Genomic DNA, 18,110 nt, shown 5'->3' with positions numbered 1-18,110 from the left:
GATTTTCTTCCATTCCTCCAGAGCAGGCTAGGCAGCCATAGGGTCTCTCCTAGTGCTTCCAATTTCAGTCCTACTTTTTCCTTCTTCTCCTTTCAGGCCCAGGAGAGGGTGAGGTCATTTTTGAGGGGAAAGAGGGAACAGTTGTGACTCAAGGAGTAAAGGAACCGTTTAAGGTCACCGCACACACGCTGATGAGGTAAAAACAGAATCTTCAGATGGAAAGTCAGATGGTCTGCGATCACCGGGCACGATCTGATTATAAGATTGAACCATCACAGCTTCCCGTTTCTACCTGTTTTTCTCTTCAACCACAGGAAGCTGCCTGCTCTGTGTTTGAGAGTAAATTTCAATGCTTTGAGGATGAAAGAGTGGGTTTAAGCAAATAGCCATGTTATTTAGCAGCTGTTCATTTTTAAAAATAATAGCTTGACTGAGAGATAATTTGTATACCATTCAATTCACTCAAAGGGCACAATTCAACGGTTTTTTAGAATATTCGCAGAGTTACGTAACCATCGTCACACTCAATTTTAAAGCATTTTCCATCACTATAAAAAGAAACCTCATACGCATTAACCATCATTCCCTTTCTCCCTAACCTCCTGGCCCCAGGCTACTACTAATCTACTTTCTGTCTCTATGGATTTGCCTGTTCTGGACATTCCATAAATGGAATCATACAATGGGGAACTTCGTGACTGGCTTAATGTTTTCAAGGATCATCTACATTGTAGCATCTATCAGTATTTCGTTTCTTTTATTGCCAAACAGTGGAACATTGTATAGCTACACCACACTTTATTTATCCATCAGTTGATGGACATTTGGGTTTTTTGCCCTCTCTGGCTGTTGTGAAGTGGCCAGTGCTGCTGTGAACACCCACATACAAGTTTTCGTGCAGACGTGTGTTTTCATTTCTCTTGGTCACGTCCCTAGGGGCAGGATAGCTGGGTCATATGGTGACTTGGTGTTTAACCTTTTGAGCAGGTGCCAGAGCAGCTGTTCATTTTTCAGACATTCAGATGACCCTGAACTAACAAATGTCTAATTTAATTTTCTATTTCCACGGAACTACTGTTAAGAGATTATTTTGCTAAAAGTTGGGGATAGAGAGTCAAAATCTGCTTTGTTTCCTGTACATTTTCCCATACGTCACTTTGTCTCCTATATATTTTTAAAGAACAGTTCTTTAAAATTACATTATTATGAGAATCTTGGAATATTTGGCCAAGTCTGACAGACAAACAGGTTTAGAAATGTTATCACGGCTACAATAAAAAGGTTGATTATAAAGAGCACGGTTTAAATTATGCTGCTATTGATAACACTGAGTTAAAAACTCAGGCGTCTGCTAATAAAGCAGAAGGCCCAGATCAGAGAACCTGAAACTTTGGTGAACGTAAGAATTACTGGGACAACTCGGAAAAAAGTCAAATTCTAGGCTCCACCCCTAAGAGATCATGATTCACCAGATCAGGAGAGAAGCCTGGGAATCGATTTTTAACAACTTTCCCCAAACACACACAGAGGTGAATCTGGTACCGGCTCCAGCCTGGCCAAAGCGGTTACTGTTGGCTGTGCTGACAATGTCAACCCGACTCCTGTCTCTTACTCCTCCATCCTTTCAGTCTTGAGTCTCACTCACCTTCTCAGTCCTTCTTGAACGACCTCATTTGGAGGACCTCTTTTTTTTTCTTCGTCTATCTAAGATGTTTACGTCTGCACATCTTTGGTCTATTCATTCATTGCCCTACATTGTGGATTACATGTGGTTCAAAAAATATATATCTTATTTCCCTAGCTAGACGGCAAGTGACTTGAGCACCGAGAATGACATATTCTTTGCACTGTCCCCCCTAACACTTGCTGAGGATACTGTGTTACAAGACCTAAAACTTCACATGTTGCCTTGACATCTCGGAAGGAACCGTGAGTTCCCCCGCCCTTTACAGGTGTGCCCCCCACCTGGCAGGAAAGGCACCTGACCCTGCTGGTTCCCCCATAAGCCAGACCAGCTACAGCCCACCTTGTCCTCAACCTAACAGGCTTCAGTTCCCTGTCAGCCCTCAGATTATTCAAATAAGCCCACTGCATCGTCTGTGGAACCAGGGACCACCCCATCTTCTTGGTGCTACAAAGCCTGCCTCCCACAGTCTCTGCTTGTTCACTATGCTCCTGAGTGCAGCCCCACAGGGCCCAGTGTGGTGCATGTGCCCTCCTCCCCAGGGGATGATTGGTATATGTGACTAACGAGCTCCATCGCCTTACCTGCCCAGTGCCACGTATCATGGGTTCGGCCATCTCACACTATTTAGGGCGTGGGATCCCTTCCTCACCAACGGGTGAAGAGGAAGTGATCAGAACAGATGTAGTGGGCGCTCAGTTCGTATGTACTGTTGGCCAAATGACCATGAGCTTGGAATACAGATTTTACGTAACAGCTTTATTTTGACCATGTGTTTAGTGCATATACTTTACCAGAGGGTACGAGCACAGAGGAGTGGGGATGCGCTATTGGACTGTGTTCCTGAAACCCAGTCACCGGGACAAAAGGGAAAGAATGCAGCCGTTAATCACATTTTGTTTAAAACTGAGCAATCCAGTCTGATGGATGATATTTAAGCTGACTTGTTGTCCACAGACGGCCGTCCAGCCTGCTTGATGCTCTCCTTCTCAATGCTCAGCGCAGAGCATGTGTGGAAGGATGGTACTTACGCAATATGGCTTTTCTCTCTGAAGACTGTGGAACTGAGCAGGGTATGTTAAATATTCAGGGAAATGTTTACACTGTTTATTATCAAATAGAGGGTATGTGCCTGATATTCTCCTGTAGAGACACCCTCACAAATCACACAACACTCAATAGCATGGATATTTTCCCCAATAACGAGCAGAGCATAAGCCACAGTTGCAGGTCTCAAACGCAGCCAGCCCCTCTGGGAAATTCTCACCTTTTAAGGTCGCTTTCTTAAGAACCTTCATTGCATAGAGCTGTCCAGCGTCGGATCCCTTTACCTTCCTCACCAGGAACACCTTCGAAAGAGAAGACACAACATCCGAAGTTGATAAAACTTCAAACTCATTTTCCTTATTTGATTTGACAAGGAGATACGCCAGGAAGTCTAGAAAGTTCCAATCAAACAAATACGCTGTAGGGAAATGTTACATTTACAATTTTCTGCGACACTTAGGCTGACGGGTTAGTTTCATTAGTTTCATGTAATTTACTACGGCTCTCTGATGAACATCAGGACGTGTTTGTGAGAAGAATTATCTGTTTTTGGTACCGTTATCTTTCTATTCAACATGTTCTATCAGGAAGAACACCACCTTCCTTTTTCAAAAAAAGACCAGTTGTTTAGAAAAACAGACAATATTCACAAGCTTTAAGGGAGGTCATTTGGTTTAAGGTGAAGTCCCCACTGTGAGAATTACTGCCGATCACACAGAACTGACTCCGATTCCCAAGATAAAAGAGTTTTGCTTATTTTGAGCTTTCCTCACCCAAACTTTAGCTTCAAGTAGCTTCAGCTTAAAGATAGAGTTAGTTTCCAAATGGCTGTTAAATATACTCATGTGGACACGACACTTTCTAAACACTTTCTGAGGCGTATCATGGAGGAAAACCAAAAAGAAAAGATAATCGAGAGGGGCCGAGCTTAAAATCATATTAATGACTTTTAAACAAAATTAGTAAAAAAGCCCCAAAACCCCAAAAACAAACCTGGGATATCCTTTATATATATATATATATATATATATATATATATATATATATATATATAACTTCCATGAAAATGAAAAAAATATAGTTATTTGCTTTCCCTAACAATATTTCCCAGTAGATGCAAAAATCAGCTGGCCTGTTGGAGACCACACGCGCAGATGGAGTTGTGTCCGGGAGACAGAGGTGCCGCCTGAGTGATGATGACTCACTTCTTCCCAGAACGCCTCCTCACCGAGCCTCTAAAGCCAGGAAGACCTGCCAGTATAGACACACCCAGGGATTCCAGCCCTGGGAGCCACGCCAACTAAGACTAAGTGTGCAATGAGTGGAAGAGGCTTCAGTTCCACTTGTGCAGAGAGAGATACAGCAGGTGGATTTCTGCACTCTCAGCTTCCCACCGTAGACGACAAAGAGAGAGAGAGAGAGAGGATGGGAAGAAAGTGACCGAGGGCAGCAGCTCCAAGAACAGTGTCCGCTGGTGCAAACTGAACCTGCCTTCCACACAGAGACCGCAGTGTCTGTTCTGGAGACACAGGGAAGGCGGACCTGGAAGACACGGACTCCCAGCACATGGACGGGGGCTAACGGGGGCACCATATCAGTTCACGGCTGCAGTGCGTGCCCTGGAGACATCCAGCTGCCTCCTGACCTGGAACTGCTCCCGCTGCTCCTTCCTGATCGCTGTCACCACTCAAATCACAGTTCCCTCCTGAGACGGGAATATCCTGTGTCAACGGAAACACCCTCCCCTCTGCCCAGACACCAGTGGGGGCAAAGGAGGACAGGGCGGCAGGGCTCCTAGGACAGACACTGCCTCCAGGAGTGAGGGTCCCAGAAAATCCTGTGCAATTAGAAATAGGTTTCCCCTTTCTCTCTTGGGTTTTGGACTACACTGTTGCTGAGAATTAGTATTTATCTTTGGGAGATGCGTGGTGTGTCTGTGTGTACGTGTGTGTCCACGGGTTTTTGCTTGTCGTCCGGATAAATAAGCCTGTGGCGCAGACTCCTGGGGAGAGAGTCTGGGCCTCTCCCTCACCAGGCACAGGACGTGGGGCACAAGCCCTTCTGTCGCCAACAGGCCTCCTGCAGCCCCGGGAGTTGCTTTGTCTGGGGAATATCCTGCTGAGAATGAGCTTCCCGACAGGCAGGTAGAGCTGTGACAGCAGTGGTCAGAAGTAGGATACAGAGAGAAACGTTCGCGTTTGACTTTTGAGCCCTTCTTTGAATTATGGGACGTCACAGGCTGTGCACACAGAAAATGATGTTGTAAGTCCTCTCATTTCTCCAGCCCTTCCGTGGCACCTGATGTCAACCTGATTGGTAGTGTTGTGGGGAACTGGGGTCAGCAGGGAGGTGTGGCCGGCCCTGTCCCTCCTGGGCCAGTGCAGGCAGGTGGGAGGAGGCGAGCAGCCAGGAGTCCGGGTGATGAGCACAGCCCAGTGAGCAGGTGGGAGAGGCTGGGGGCCCTACTGCGGGGACGCGGATGAGAGCACCAGTGTCTCAGCACATGGGAATGGAAGCTGCTCCTTGAAAGGGATGGGGGTGAGGGATGGTTGTGTTTGTGGCTGCTGGCCAGTCATCTTGCATTAGGTGAGGGGGTGAGCGTGACCCTGTGGGCCAGAGAACTGAAGAGCTGGCACAGAACATTCCAGCTGCTGCTTTCCCTGATGTGGCGATGAGGACAGATGTGCGGGGCTGCACAGGCAAAGCAGCCTGGGTCCCTGAGTCACCGAGTGGAGAAGGTGCCGTGGATCATTGCTGAAACCCACAGAGGGCTTGGGTTGGGGGGCAGACTCATCTCCCCATTCTATCACAGTGAAACCGACTTATTAGCCCCCAGATGAGGCGTTCTTATAATCAGAGAACTAGCAACAATGATAAACTCCCCTTTCATGGGGAATGCTGAAGAAAAGCAAGAAAAGAATAGGAAGGATTTGTGTTTGGAAGGTCCAGCCTTTGGAATATCCAGAACCATCTTTTCTGTCTCCTTTTTCATTCCGTTCTCTACCTTTTCCCCCTGCAGGACCTTCCCCAACAATACAAGGAGGATCCAAGTGCATGCATGTGCGAATACAGATGAGGGCACGTACATGAACTCAAGGAGAAGGGAAACCCTAGTCCACGTACGTCTACGCTGGAAGCCGAGTTCACACAGCCATCAGCTAAGATGTAGTTTAAATGATGTCAAATTTCACATAGATAGTTGCATATAAAACTTCTTTTCTCTATTGTGTTTCCAGCTTTAAACGCGAGACGATTGACAGTCATGGCTGTTTACACTTACGCGTTTTTAAAAAAGAGTTCTACTCTTCCTTTTGAAAAGAACAGGACAAAATTCCATTCTGTCAATATCTGTCAAGCTCCTACCATGCGTCAGGTCCTGCAAGTTACCACAAGTAGTGGAGCAGGAAGGACAGTGTTAAGAAGCAGAGTGTCCAACAGGAGATACGGAACATCTTGCAAAACAACAACATATGGCAAAAGTCAATTTCAAAAGTGAATTGAACGATGAGTGAAGAGACTTGCTCTACCAGCCACAGGGATGGCACGCCTGGACGGCTGCATCTAGCATTTCTCTCTGCTCTTCTTCCGTCATCCTTACGCAATTTAGGAATACATTTGGATGCAGTGAAATAAGTTCCCAAACGACTCTGACAATTTCAGCAGATACAGTCACTGAATCTTTGATACTTAATCTAGTTGGCTTTTTCTATGCGCCCTCGTTTCATTTTTGGAACTGCTTCTTCAGCAGCTCAGCCCGCGACGCTGCAAAGACGTGACGGGAGAACGCACGTGGAGATCGATGCTATGGCATTCTAAATTGCCCCAAATCTTCATGCGTCACTGTCATCAGGAAAACCACTACCCGCTTCTCTGAGCAGAATTTTCAGCTCTCTCTCAGATCTGGAACATCGCCATCGGTCTGCAATGGCCTCTAACACACGAGACAAGTGGATGGCAGCTGTGCACCCTATAGGGACCTTGGGGTAATAATGTTCCCCCAAAGAAAGACACTTAAAGACACATTCTTACGATGCCACCAATTAAGTCACAGGAAGGCAAGGACATTTTTTGATTTGGGTTTGATCCCTTCTCAGAATGTGGAATCATAATGTATGGACCATTCTCCAGAACGTTTTTAAGAATGTTTCCATACTGACCCCTGTTGATTATCCAGATAAGGGAGCACAGGAGCATGCGAGCAGATGGGGAGAGGGCCAAGGCACATCGCTTTTTTGGGGGGGGGCAGCTCCCCGATCTCTCCTTCTTCTAAACTCACGGGAACATCGGGTCTGGATCACTCATTTCAACGCTTGAAAGCACTTTGCCAGATTTTCCAAAGCGTTTCATTGCTTTCTCAATTCAACGTTCAGATCGCCTTTCGGTGTGAGGGTAAGGCTGTGTGTCTCTTGTCCTTTGTACGACTGCTCCCCCATGCTCTCTGGATAGCACTGAAATCATGATGGTTTGAACAAATTACCAATGACCAGAGATTGTATCTATTACTTCCAGCAAATTGCTCCCGCACACTGGTTTCTAGGCTCCCACTGCTTTGCAGGACTGACTTTGGAGATGACAGTGCATGTCACCGTTAGTGTGGTCCAGTACAGGGGGTAACCCTGAGGCTCCCAGCCTCAGCTGTGCCTGTAAGAGATGCTCCTCCAGTGACTCATTCCTCTGGGGTTTAGTGTTGCTTCTGTGTGAGGAACAGTCCTATGGCTGAACAAGCAGAGAGTGGTGGACGCGGAGAAGACTGGTCAAGGTCAGGGACCAGTTTGGGATCAGAAGCAGGCACTAGCTCAAAGGTCTAAGTGGCAGAGACTGCATTTCATTCATTTCTGCATCTCCAGCATCAGCAGTCACTGAATGCATGAAAGAATGAGAAACCCAGTGACAGGTGAATATGACCCCGGGGGGGCTGGAGTCCAGATTGACACCAGCTCTTTACTCTTCGGAGCAGAGACAGGAGGTGGAAAGCTGTTTAACAGGAGCTTCCTGCAGGAGGAAAACATGTAGCTTTGCCTGTCTTTCCCTTATAGACAGCAAAATGAAGATTACTCCTGCATAGGACATACAATTTTTATTAAGAGATGAAGAAGAAAATAAACGGGGCATTAGAACATATGGCATTTCCCTTTCTTGTCATTAGTTTTGCTTTTATAAAAAATTCATAACAAACAGCCCTGTGTGGACAAATATAATTTCTATTTGTGGATCTCTAGTGCCTAATGTTGGCTCTGAGCCATTCCCAGGGGACTTCTGAGTTTCTGAGTTAAGCTTTCCAGAATAATGCCTCTTCTTTCAAGAGTCCTGTCGTGTTAACACAGCACCCTTGGTAGACTGGGAGCCCTAAACTTCACTTCTTTTTTTTTTAAGCAAGATTAGCCCCGAGCTAACTACTACCAGTCCTCCTCTTTTTGCTGAGGAAGACTGGCCCTGAGCTAACATCCATGCCCATCTTCCTCCACTTTATATGTGGGATGCTCACCACAGCATGGCTTGCTAAGCGGTGCCATGTCTGCACCCGGGATCAGAAATGGCGAACCCTGGCCCGCCAAGAAGCAGAACATGCGAACTTAACCGCTGCACCACCGGCGCCGGCCCCTATAATTTCTATTTGTGGCTCTCTAGTGCCTAATGTTGGCTCTGAGCCATTCCCAGGGGACTTCTGAGTTAAGCTTTCCAGAATAATGCCTCTTCTTTCCAGGCTCCTGTTGTGTTAACACAGCACCCCTGGTCCACCGGGAACCCTGAACTTCACTTCTTTTTTTTTTTTTTAAGGAAGATTAGCCCTGAGCTAACATCTGCTGCCAATCCTCCTCTTTTTGCTGAGGAAGACTGGCCCTGAGCTAACATCCATGCCCATTTTCCTCTACTTTACATGTGGGACGCCTGCCACAGCATGCTTGACAAGCGGTGCCATGTCCCCACCCGGGATCCCAACTGGTGAACCTGGGGCCACCAAAGAGGAATGTGCGAACTTAACCATTGAGCCACCGGGCCGGCCCCCAAACTTCACTTCTAAGGTCAACGATGGCTCTGACCTGGCTGACCCAGCCAACACACAAGCAGTGCTTGAGTTGGTGAGTTAAGCAGTTGATGGAGGATACATATCCGAAGGCGTTACCACTGCTTTGTCCTTTGAATTCTCTTGCCCTTTTTTACCTTCTGCACTTTGCTTTTTTATCCCTCATGGAATAATAAATGAGAAGTTGTGAGAAGGACTGGGAAGGAAAAGGATGGAACGTGATGAAGATTATCATTCCAAACGGATTCTGCCAAACACCATTACTTCACTTGCTTTCCAAAGAATGGTTTTTGGTTCTTTGTTTATTTTTAAAGGTCGGCACCCGAGCTAACAACTGTTGCCAATCTTTTTTTTTTCCTGCTTTTTCTCCCCAAATCCCCCCAGTACATAGTTATATATCTAGCTGTGGTCCTTCTAGTTGTGGCATGTGGGACGCTGCCTCAATGTGGCCTGATGAGCGGTGCCGTGTCGGCACCCAGGATCCGAACCAGCAAAACCCAGCGGAGTGCGCGAACTTAACCACTCGGCCGCAGGGCTGGCTCCCTAAAGAATGTTTTTTCAAAGCAAAATTGAAATTCAAAATTTGAAATTTGTATGGAATTTGAAAAAGCCTTTTCTCCTTTTATTTTTAAGCCCTCAGGTCTCGGAGGAGGACGTTTCCAAGGGTGGCTTTTGTTCAGTGGAGACTCTGAATGGACACCCGGAGCCTCAGAGCTATGGTTCCATAGAGCTCAGAAAGCATTTTCCCATCTCTGGTGTTTCCAGACACCTTGAGATGGAGGGATCCACAAAGAAATGAGCCCCTCAACAAGGGAGCGCGTCCACCAATGCCTGGCCAACGCGTCCTGGGCCTGTGTGTGAGGCACACCCCGATCGCCTTCAGTGTAGACCAAGAGGGCTCAGCAGACCGTGTGCTCACATAGGCTGAATTCGTTCTCAAGGAACAACACGAGGGCAGCATCTTTGAAGGTAGAAAAGGGAAACACCTTTGCTTGTCTCTATTTCCAGATCATGATTCTTAGGGAAAGAACGTGCCACTCTCCCTTTTTCCAACATTTCTAATTAACGGCAGGACATTCCCCTACCACAGAAACAGGTCCTGCTTCTCTCTTTAGTCACGGCTATTTACCCAGTGAGAGACTCAATTTTCATCTCCCTACTTCTAAAAATACCTTAGGAACCATATGAAATAGCCATTTTTAGAGGCCACAAAAGTTTGAACACTGGAAATTTCAAATGGTTCAAACTGAGATGTTTATGTACATACCTCATTATAAACACATGTTCCTTATCATATTAGCACGTGGAAGAGAAAAAAGGAAAAGAAAAAGATATTCTACCTTATAAGAACGCCAAAAGATAAATTTTGCAAACAATCAAATTTTCATGGTCTGTAAGAGATTTTCCAGAACATCATTAACGTACTATTAATCCTACATGAAATCAACAGGAGCCACAGTGCGTCTTGGCACGAGTCCTGTGAGGCATGGAGAGACGTGGTGAATGTCCACATCCCGTATAAAATAGTTACACTAAAGGCCAGGACCCATCTGCTTACCCTCTAGGAAAGGTCGGCTTCAAGGTTTCTCTCCGGCCCTTATGTTCTGGAAATCCTGTTATCAGAGTCTGTATTTTCCTGAAGTTACAGCAAGGATGTAAAGAAATGAGCAGTGCACTGGGATAACTCACGCACCATCACAACTGAAAAGATTTACTGACGTTCTGTTGTATACGGATGTGACCCTAAATGAAGAGCCAACTGTTTCTCATTTCCTGAGAATTAGCTTTTATTGTAACTTGAAGGTGAAAAAGAAAACTAAGAATTCTACGCACAGATACATCTGAGGCAAGTGCTAGATGCGATTCAGGTCGTATTTAAACCATAGAATAATTACATAGTTTATATTATCCCCATTTAATAAAATAGATCAACAGATGGGGAAACTGAGGCTTGGAGAGGCAAAGTAACTGTGGAATTGATGTGGCGGAGAAGGGGAGGAGCCGGACTGCAAGTCCCGCCTTCCTGACTCCTGAGTGACAGTCACGGGGACCAGTCCTGAAGGGCTTATTTTCTCCTTTTCACTCTTTCTTGTTCTTTTCTTTTTTTTTTTCCTTTTTCAAAAATACCTGTTGAGTATGTGCTTCCAGAGATGCACTGGCTCACGTTCAACAAGCCTACTCTCCATGGGGATAAACTAAGAGCCGAGGGAAGCTGTAAGAAGAGGGAAAGCGTGGGTGGTATTTGCAAGGGTGCAGACAGTCCTCGCTTTGCACGGCTCCGCGGTAACGAAGTTCTAGCCGTGCAAAGTGAGGTCACGGTTCTGACATGCATTCCAGTCAACTCAGGACGCTGCAATGGGAGGACCGCCTGTCATTTTCATTCCACGAGCCACAGGGCCAGCTTCCTTTGTGTTCAGGAGGCATCTTGACCGTCTCTCTGGTCACCGGACACTCAAGGGCTGCCTCCTTGAGATGGGGGCTGGCCACAGGGCAATGGGACTCACCCAGAGGGAACCCAAGATCTAACTTACCTTTCCATAGGATCCTTGTCCTAAAACTTTCAACAGTTCAAACTGGGAAGGGTCGGCCTTTTCAAATCCTTCTTTCACATGATGGCTGATGTCAATTTCCTTCACAATGCCTTCCTCCTACAAGACAGCGTAACACACAATAAAAACACAAATCACGAGGTTCCTTTGAATTGATCACAGTCTCATCCTACATGGAAGTTCTGACTAGTTGGGTATTTTACAGATTTTTAGGATTGGAGTTTAAAAGTTGTGATGCCACTTAATTTTACTTAACTTGCCTATTTGTGCCAATTACCCCCTTTGCAGGCAAACGGCAAATTTGTTTCTTTTCTCCATGGATTTTTGTCATTTGTTCGCACCAGCATCTCAAGGAAATCTAAAGGGACTGTCACTGAAATCTATGCTGCGTCTGGACAGGGATGAAAATGGAAACTGTGGAACAAAATGACCCTCTGAGAATGGCTGTTTTAATGTCTACACTGCCGTGCTCAGAAAGGTCAGAGAGTTTCCATATGTGGATGTAGTTTGTGAAATGAGGATTTTTTTCCTCCTCCTTCTTTTTCTTATACTATTTCTGATTTTTTTTTTGTTTTATTTTTTTTTGCCACAGCTAACACAAAGAATGTTTCATTGCCACTCTAGAGATTGTATTTCCAAAGAAGCATTTGGATAAAATTTTCTGCCAGTCCAGAAGCAAGATTTCCCAGCTGGTAAAAAAGCCAATGATCTTTAAATGAAAACGTTGGCCGAAATCACTACAAATGTTCATCAGAGAGCTTCCTGCCCCCAAAGATGCATTACTTCAGTTGTAGAGGGGCAGGCTATCCACCCAACGCCAGAAATTTGAAATAGAAAAACTGAAAAGGAGGTGTTTTTCCTGACGTCAGAGCCCAACCGTTCCTTGCATTTTTCTCTGTGCATCTCTGAGATTCCCTTCCCACTCCAGCCACCGATCTGACCCTTGGTCCCTTGCTAAAGTTTTGGCATTGGGCAGAGTAATGGAGAACATCAGAATGGGCTGGCTAAAAAGTTCATCCAAAAATAGCTACCAGTAACTGCAGGCATATTGTGTACCGGGCACTCAGGACTTTTCATACATTATTTCTTTTATTCCTTAAAAAACCCTAGGAAGCGGAGATTTCATTCTGACCAAGGTTACACAGCTAGAAAAGTGCCAGAGTTCAGTTTCCAGTGAAGGACTCCTTTAAAGCCACACACTTCCTCTCTCTATTTTAGTCGAAGAGCAAATATTTTGGAACGAAATCATAATAGCAATAATTTGCCTTACAGTGGGCTCTCGCTAAAATGGATGAAAAACTCAGTTTCCCCAGTTATACATTTTATTATTTTATCTCCATGGAACCAACATTGGACCCTCTGTAAGACCTCCCTGGGCACGTCAGTGGCCTCTGCAGTTATCTTTTGCTTTTTTATTCTGATGGTTAAAGGAAACACTTCAATATTTACATCTTCAAGAATTATTTGCCATTTTTGTAAAAGCAATGTTTTCTCTATTTGTGAAAACAAACAGCGAATACAGCCAAGATGGATTCCCTTTGGTCAGTTCATGAGGCTTATGTGAGCTCAGTTAAAAGACAAAGAATTATGTCATTGCTTTGTAATTACTTCTCGAATAAATAAGTAAGGATGCTGGGGGCAGAAGCCAACGAATGGGCTTGTATTTAGATCATAGTTATGGGCGGAGATCGCATTTGAAGACATTTCAGCTTTACACCAGGCTTTCTGGAACTGAGGGACCCTTTCAGCTCCAGGAGACTGTGCAGTATTTATAGGGAAATCTCTATTTGTAACAGGGAGAGAAAGAGGAAAATGGGAACCTCAGGGTTCACTGTGTCACCTGCATTTTCCAGAACTGCATTTGGCAGACTCTGATTTCCCACTTAGAAAACAAGGCCAAAAGCTGAAGTTCAAAAAAATTCCCCAAGTCCCCACAGAAACATAGATGCTATGCTTTTCTGCCATTGACTTAGCAATTGAAGCAAGAAATGGAAGCTTATTTGTCCCTTAAATAAGAAGAAAATGCCCCTTTCTTGTTAATGAAGCACCTTCCTGGCAATGGGCTGGTTACCATCCTCTACCTTCAGGACCGCACTGTGTGAGTCACCCAGAATCCCGAATTCACTCCTATAATAACTTCAATCATGCAGCTGTGTTAAGGCCACTCCCATGTTATGAGAAAGGTAATAGTTCACCAAATCACACTTTTCTGTGACGTCATTTTGGTAACATGAACACATTCAGGGTCACACTGCCCAATAGAAAGTAAAATTTGACAGCATCCCAAGATGCAGGGTGGGAGAGAGAATGCGGCATCAATGAAACGGCCAAGGAGGCAGGTGACAACGGGGGCGTGGACTCTGAATCTGAAGGTCTCATCCCTGAGCCCATTTGACGGCACCTGTGTGCATTTCTTGAGGATTTCCAGATCATGCCTATTCTTCAGCAGCTCTGTTAAGAGGGTAGACACCTGCCACTGTGGTAAATGAGGCCGATCCACCTGCCAGGGCACCAGTGGGCCCCTCTCCGCCTCTGTGGACCCATCATCACACAGGTTTGCCCAGCAGGCGGCCAGTTTTCCTACAGCGGGAGCCCGCAGCGTCCAGCATCCAGCATCTCACCCCTAGAACCTTAGGATCTGCTCTGCATCCATGGTCCCTGCACCTGTATGTCAATAGCTGAAGGTAGCTTCACACCTTTCTAAGAACATCCAGTCAGCATCCCAGGCTGCCTTCTCTTGCCCAGTCCACCCCACTCCCTTGCCAGGTCAGTATTTCACCTTCTTGAGTCATCACCTTAACATTTCAAATCAAAGGTGTGGACACAAATCTCTCCTAACATTTCAAGTTTCGTGTGGATTCTTGCTGTGGTGCAACTTTGGTGCAGCGAAGAGACAGGGTGATGTGTCCTACTGTGTGAGTCTCTCCAACTCACCAGCTTCTCTTTCTTATGGGAATGGCATTAAAATCCACAGAGTCCTACATAAAAAGACCCGCCCCATAAATGAGAAAAGGCATTTATTTCAAAATGAGGCATGGCTAATATTTTAATTCTAGTTGCTCAATAATCATGAAATGACCCAGAAAATAGGACTGTCCTGTCTGGAGACACTTAGAAGCAGATCTGCCTGGACAGGTTCCCCTCTTGCTTCCATCTGGGTGTTTTGTTTTTTTTTAGGAAGATTATCCCTGAGCTAACATCACAGAATCCCTCTGTTCTGAATCCTCTGCTTTTGACATCAGTAAAAGGCGAGTATTTATAAAAAGTAAACGCAAGGTAAAGGTTGTGAAATATTACCGATGAAGACGTAGAAAATAAAAACTGGGCAAGTGTCAGCTTTATCTCCAAAAAAGGGGAGAGATCATTCTAGAAATCGCCAATTCACATGTAGGATATATCAATTCCCAGGAAGGTTATAGAATAAGTGATGAAACAGGTGGTTTATCAAAATGTAGAAAAGAACAAAGAAATTTCCTAAACTCTGATTTGCTAGGAACAAGTGCTGCGAAGTGAACCTGGTCCAGTTCTGATGTGGGTCGTGCAGCAGCGACAGGTAACCCGTACTCTGGGTTTCAGAGCTCTGACAGTCCTGCAGAAGCTCAGGGCAGCAAGACGCTGACATCACCGTTTCACATCACAGCACCACCAGCTGGTCTTCTAGACACAGAAACATGATGGGTTTGCCCAGGAACAACATCCTGTTCCGGAGGCTCTCCACGTGGCCATGGTGCCCCTCTGCATCAGAACCACCTGAGAGTTTGCTAAAAATGCAGACTCCAGGCCCTGGATGAGGGCTGTTGAGTCTGGAATGTCTGGGAAGGACGGGGTCCCAGCTCAGAACACGGCTTCAGGTGGCGTCCCGTTCACACTCCCACTCCTTTCTCTCTCCTACTGGATGATTCCCAGCTTACAAACAGGCGGTCAATGCTCTTCTCAGTAAAAATGAAAACTTCTTTGCTCCCTTACCCCGTCACCAGCCACCACCGTGTCCCCTTCCTGACAACTCTCTGAAGGGATTTTCCATACTCACTCTTTTCAGTCCTTCTCTCCTTTCCTGAACCTACCGCTGTCCGGCTTTCACCATTTCACCAAAACTGCTCTTGTCGACTCATCAGACGCTTCCACGTTGCTAAATTCAGTGGTCAAATCTCAGTGCTCCTGGCCCTGGGGACGCGCCATCACTCCCTGTTCCTCACTTGGACTCCAGGACATTGTGCTACCGGTACCCCCACCTGCCCATTCCTCTGTCTCTTGCAGGTTCTGTCCTCATCTCCCAGCCTCCCAATGTCCCCTCACGCCTGGGCTCGGTCCCTGGCCTCTTGCCCCGTGTAATCACCCTCCTTGGGACCTCAGGCTTTATGTTAGCATCTCAACATTGATGACTCCCAAGTCTGGATCTGCAGCCGGACCGTTCCCCAGAACTCCAGTCCCAGAGGCTCATCACAGACAACTGTCCTGTGTGTGTGCACACGTGTGTGTGGGCGAGAGATCTGAAGGGGCCAGGGACAGGTGGATCTCCTTGAGGCCTCAGCTTTATGCAGGGGTGGGTAAGAGGTCTCCATGGGGCAAGTGCTAGAATTTGTCACCGGTCCCCCTGCCCTGTGAGGATATGACTTCACCAACCTCAGTTCACTTTGTCGACTGCCCTCAAGGAGGCAGTCAACTTCACCTGTCTTCTTCCTCTGGGTTCTTGCTCTAACACAGGTTTTGGTCTCTGATTATTTCCTGCTAACTTCTCAACTTATGAATGCCTTTAACTATTTTTTTTTTTTTTGAGGAAGATTAGCCCTGAGCTAACATCCACTGCCAATCCTCCTCTTTTTTTTGCTGAGAAAGACTGGTCCTGAGCTAACATTTATGTCCATCTTCCTCTACTTTATATGTGGGATGCCTGCCACAGCGTGGCTTGAAAAGTGGTATGTAGGTCCGCGCCTGGGATCTGAACCCATGAACCAAGCCTGGGCTGCTGAAGTGGAGCGCGTGAACTCAACCACTGCTCCACCAGGCCAGAGCCTGCATTTAACTATTTTTCAAAAGATATTTTAGGGCCAGCCCCAGTTCCCCAGGCACAGACCTACACCACTCATCTGTCAGTGGCCATGCTGTGGCAGCCGCTCACATACAAAAAGAGGAAGATTGGCAGCGGATGTTAGCTCAGGGTGAATCTTCCTCAGCAAAAAAAATTTAAAAAATAAATAACAAGATATTTTATCCAGTACTTTTAATTGTTTTTAGCACGAGGGCTCACCACACCTAGTCTACAGTGTTGCTAGGTTTTGGGTCTCTTGTTACCAGTAAAGCTTACTGCACCAATAAACATGCAGTGTACTACAAAGATCCTAGCGTGGGTGGTTTTTGCACATATTACGAATTTAAAGTGAGAATGGCTGGACAAATAAACCACAGACTCTAAGAACAGAAGGAACCTCCGCCTTTCAGACAGGCTGGCGGCTTCTTCAAGGGAGCCCAGGGAGCTGAGCCATAAACAGATCCCTACGTCCTGAGCCTGGATCCACCCTCCACACAGCCCCACTTCCCTCCTGACCGGGCCTCAGGCAGTTTTTGAGAAGCAGTGGCTGGTGAATTCTGGCGTCTTTTCTGCTCTTTAAATCGCCCTTTACGCATCTCAGCAAATGTGTCTGCTTTCGCTGGTGTGAGCAAACGCAAAGTAAAATTATAGGACCAGCTGCATTTGTCCAATCAATTTCCCAGGAAACTACTTCTATAAAAACTTTCCTCTCCATCTCTAAAGGGCTAAATATAAGCCGAGCCATTTAGGACAGTGGCATCACTCCCAACGAGAGTGGAAATCAAGCTGGTTCGAGGGGCACTAGCTGGAATCTAGCCAAAACGAGGATGGCTTTATCAAAGAAGAATAAATCCTCCATGAAGTCACAGGAGTGAGGGAAGCAGGAAGGATAAAGGATGGGGGAGGAAAAGGAAAATGTTGGATGAAATGTCGAGATGGGAGGTGGGAGGTCTGAAATTTCAGGAGCATGATACGCTACACCTGACTCGGGGGGAGGAGCCCTGCTTGGCTCTCGAGATCTGTTTCTGACCCCTGGTAATTTTCAGCGCTTGACCTACAGATATTTTTGACAAGATGCTCAACTGGATGCAGCAGAATTCCCGGAGGACGGAAGTGTGGATAACATGCAGGGCACTCTTTTCTCATCCATCCTGGAATACTCTTTTCCTTTTTCTTGAGAAAGAAAGCAGCGATTCAGCATACAGAGACGTCACCAAAGTAACTCACACCCAGTGGCAATCAGCAAGGAGTGGCCTTTAAATGGAAGCTCCACCCCTTCACTGGTTCTGTCTTTTTCACCCCATTGTGCTTTGTCCGATTTAATTATTTTCCCTTCCATCCTTCTGAAAGCCTGTGGATCTGCTGGTATTTTTACAAATCACGGTCTATGCAAATCGGACTCCCTGAAGGCTGTGATTATAAATGGTGACTGACAGATGGAGCAGCATCTTTGCAGGGGCCTCCTTCACCCAGAAAAGACTTGCAAAGAGTGGAGGATGCAGGCGTCCCACAAACACATGGGTTGCAGGCTCCCGACTCCTAATAACTCATCATCCTTCAGGGTGGGTTAATTCTAGTAAGTTCCATCAAACCTGAGCTCCCCGAGAAAGCACCAGTGAAATACTAGCTGTGAAGTGACAACGACGGGCGCGAGATTCTGGTATCGATGTGGTATTGAAGGCATCGGCTCTAAATATGGCCTGTTGACCATTTCCATCTCATCTCCAAAGCGACCTTCGAGGATGTGCTTTATGAGGAGTCATTTCTAACCCGAGG

General features: G+C 46.2%; 1 protein-coding gene across 9 annotated transcripts in view; it reads right to left on the bottom strand.

The window, feature by feature from the left end:
- RPS6KA2 (ribosomal protein S6 kinase A2) overlaps positions 1-18,110 on the bottom strand; it is a 368,603-nt gene that overhangs the window by 92,209 nt on the left and 258,284 nt on the right. For all 9 annotated transcript variants that reach the window (XR_011535604.1, XR_011535605.1, XM_070603175.1 and 6 more), the window contains 2 exons: positions 11,288-11,404; positions 2,952-3,033 (listed from right to left, as the gene is read on the bottom strand). Coding sequence is in view for 7 of the 9 variants with exons in the window: in XM_070603175.1 (XP_070459276.1) it covers positions 2,952-3,033; positions 11,288-11,404 (199 nt within the window). In the remaining 2 variants the exon portion in view is untranslated. The remainder of the gene's footprint in view (positions 1-2,951; positions 3,034-11,287; positions 11,405-18,110) is intronic.

The sequence above is a fragment of the Equus przewalskii genome, chromosome 32, assembly GCF_037783145.1.
Source record: "Equus przewalskii isolate Varuska chromosome 32, EquPr2, whole genome shotgun sequence".
Lineage (NCBI taxonomy): Eukaryota > Metazoa > Chordata > Mammalia > Perissodactyla > Equidae > Equus > Equus przewalskii.
Note: the sequence above shows the minus strand (reverse complement) of the source record. Positions and strands in the feature narration are given on the sequence as shown.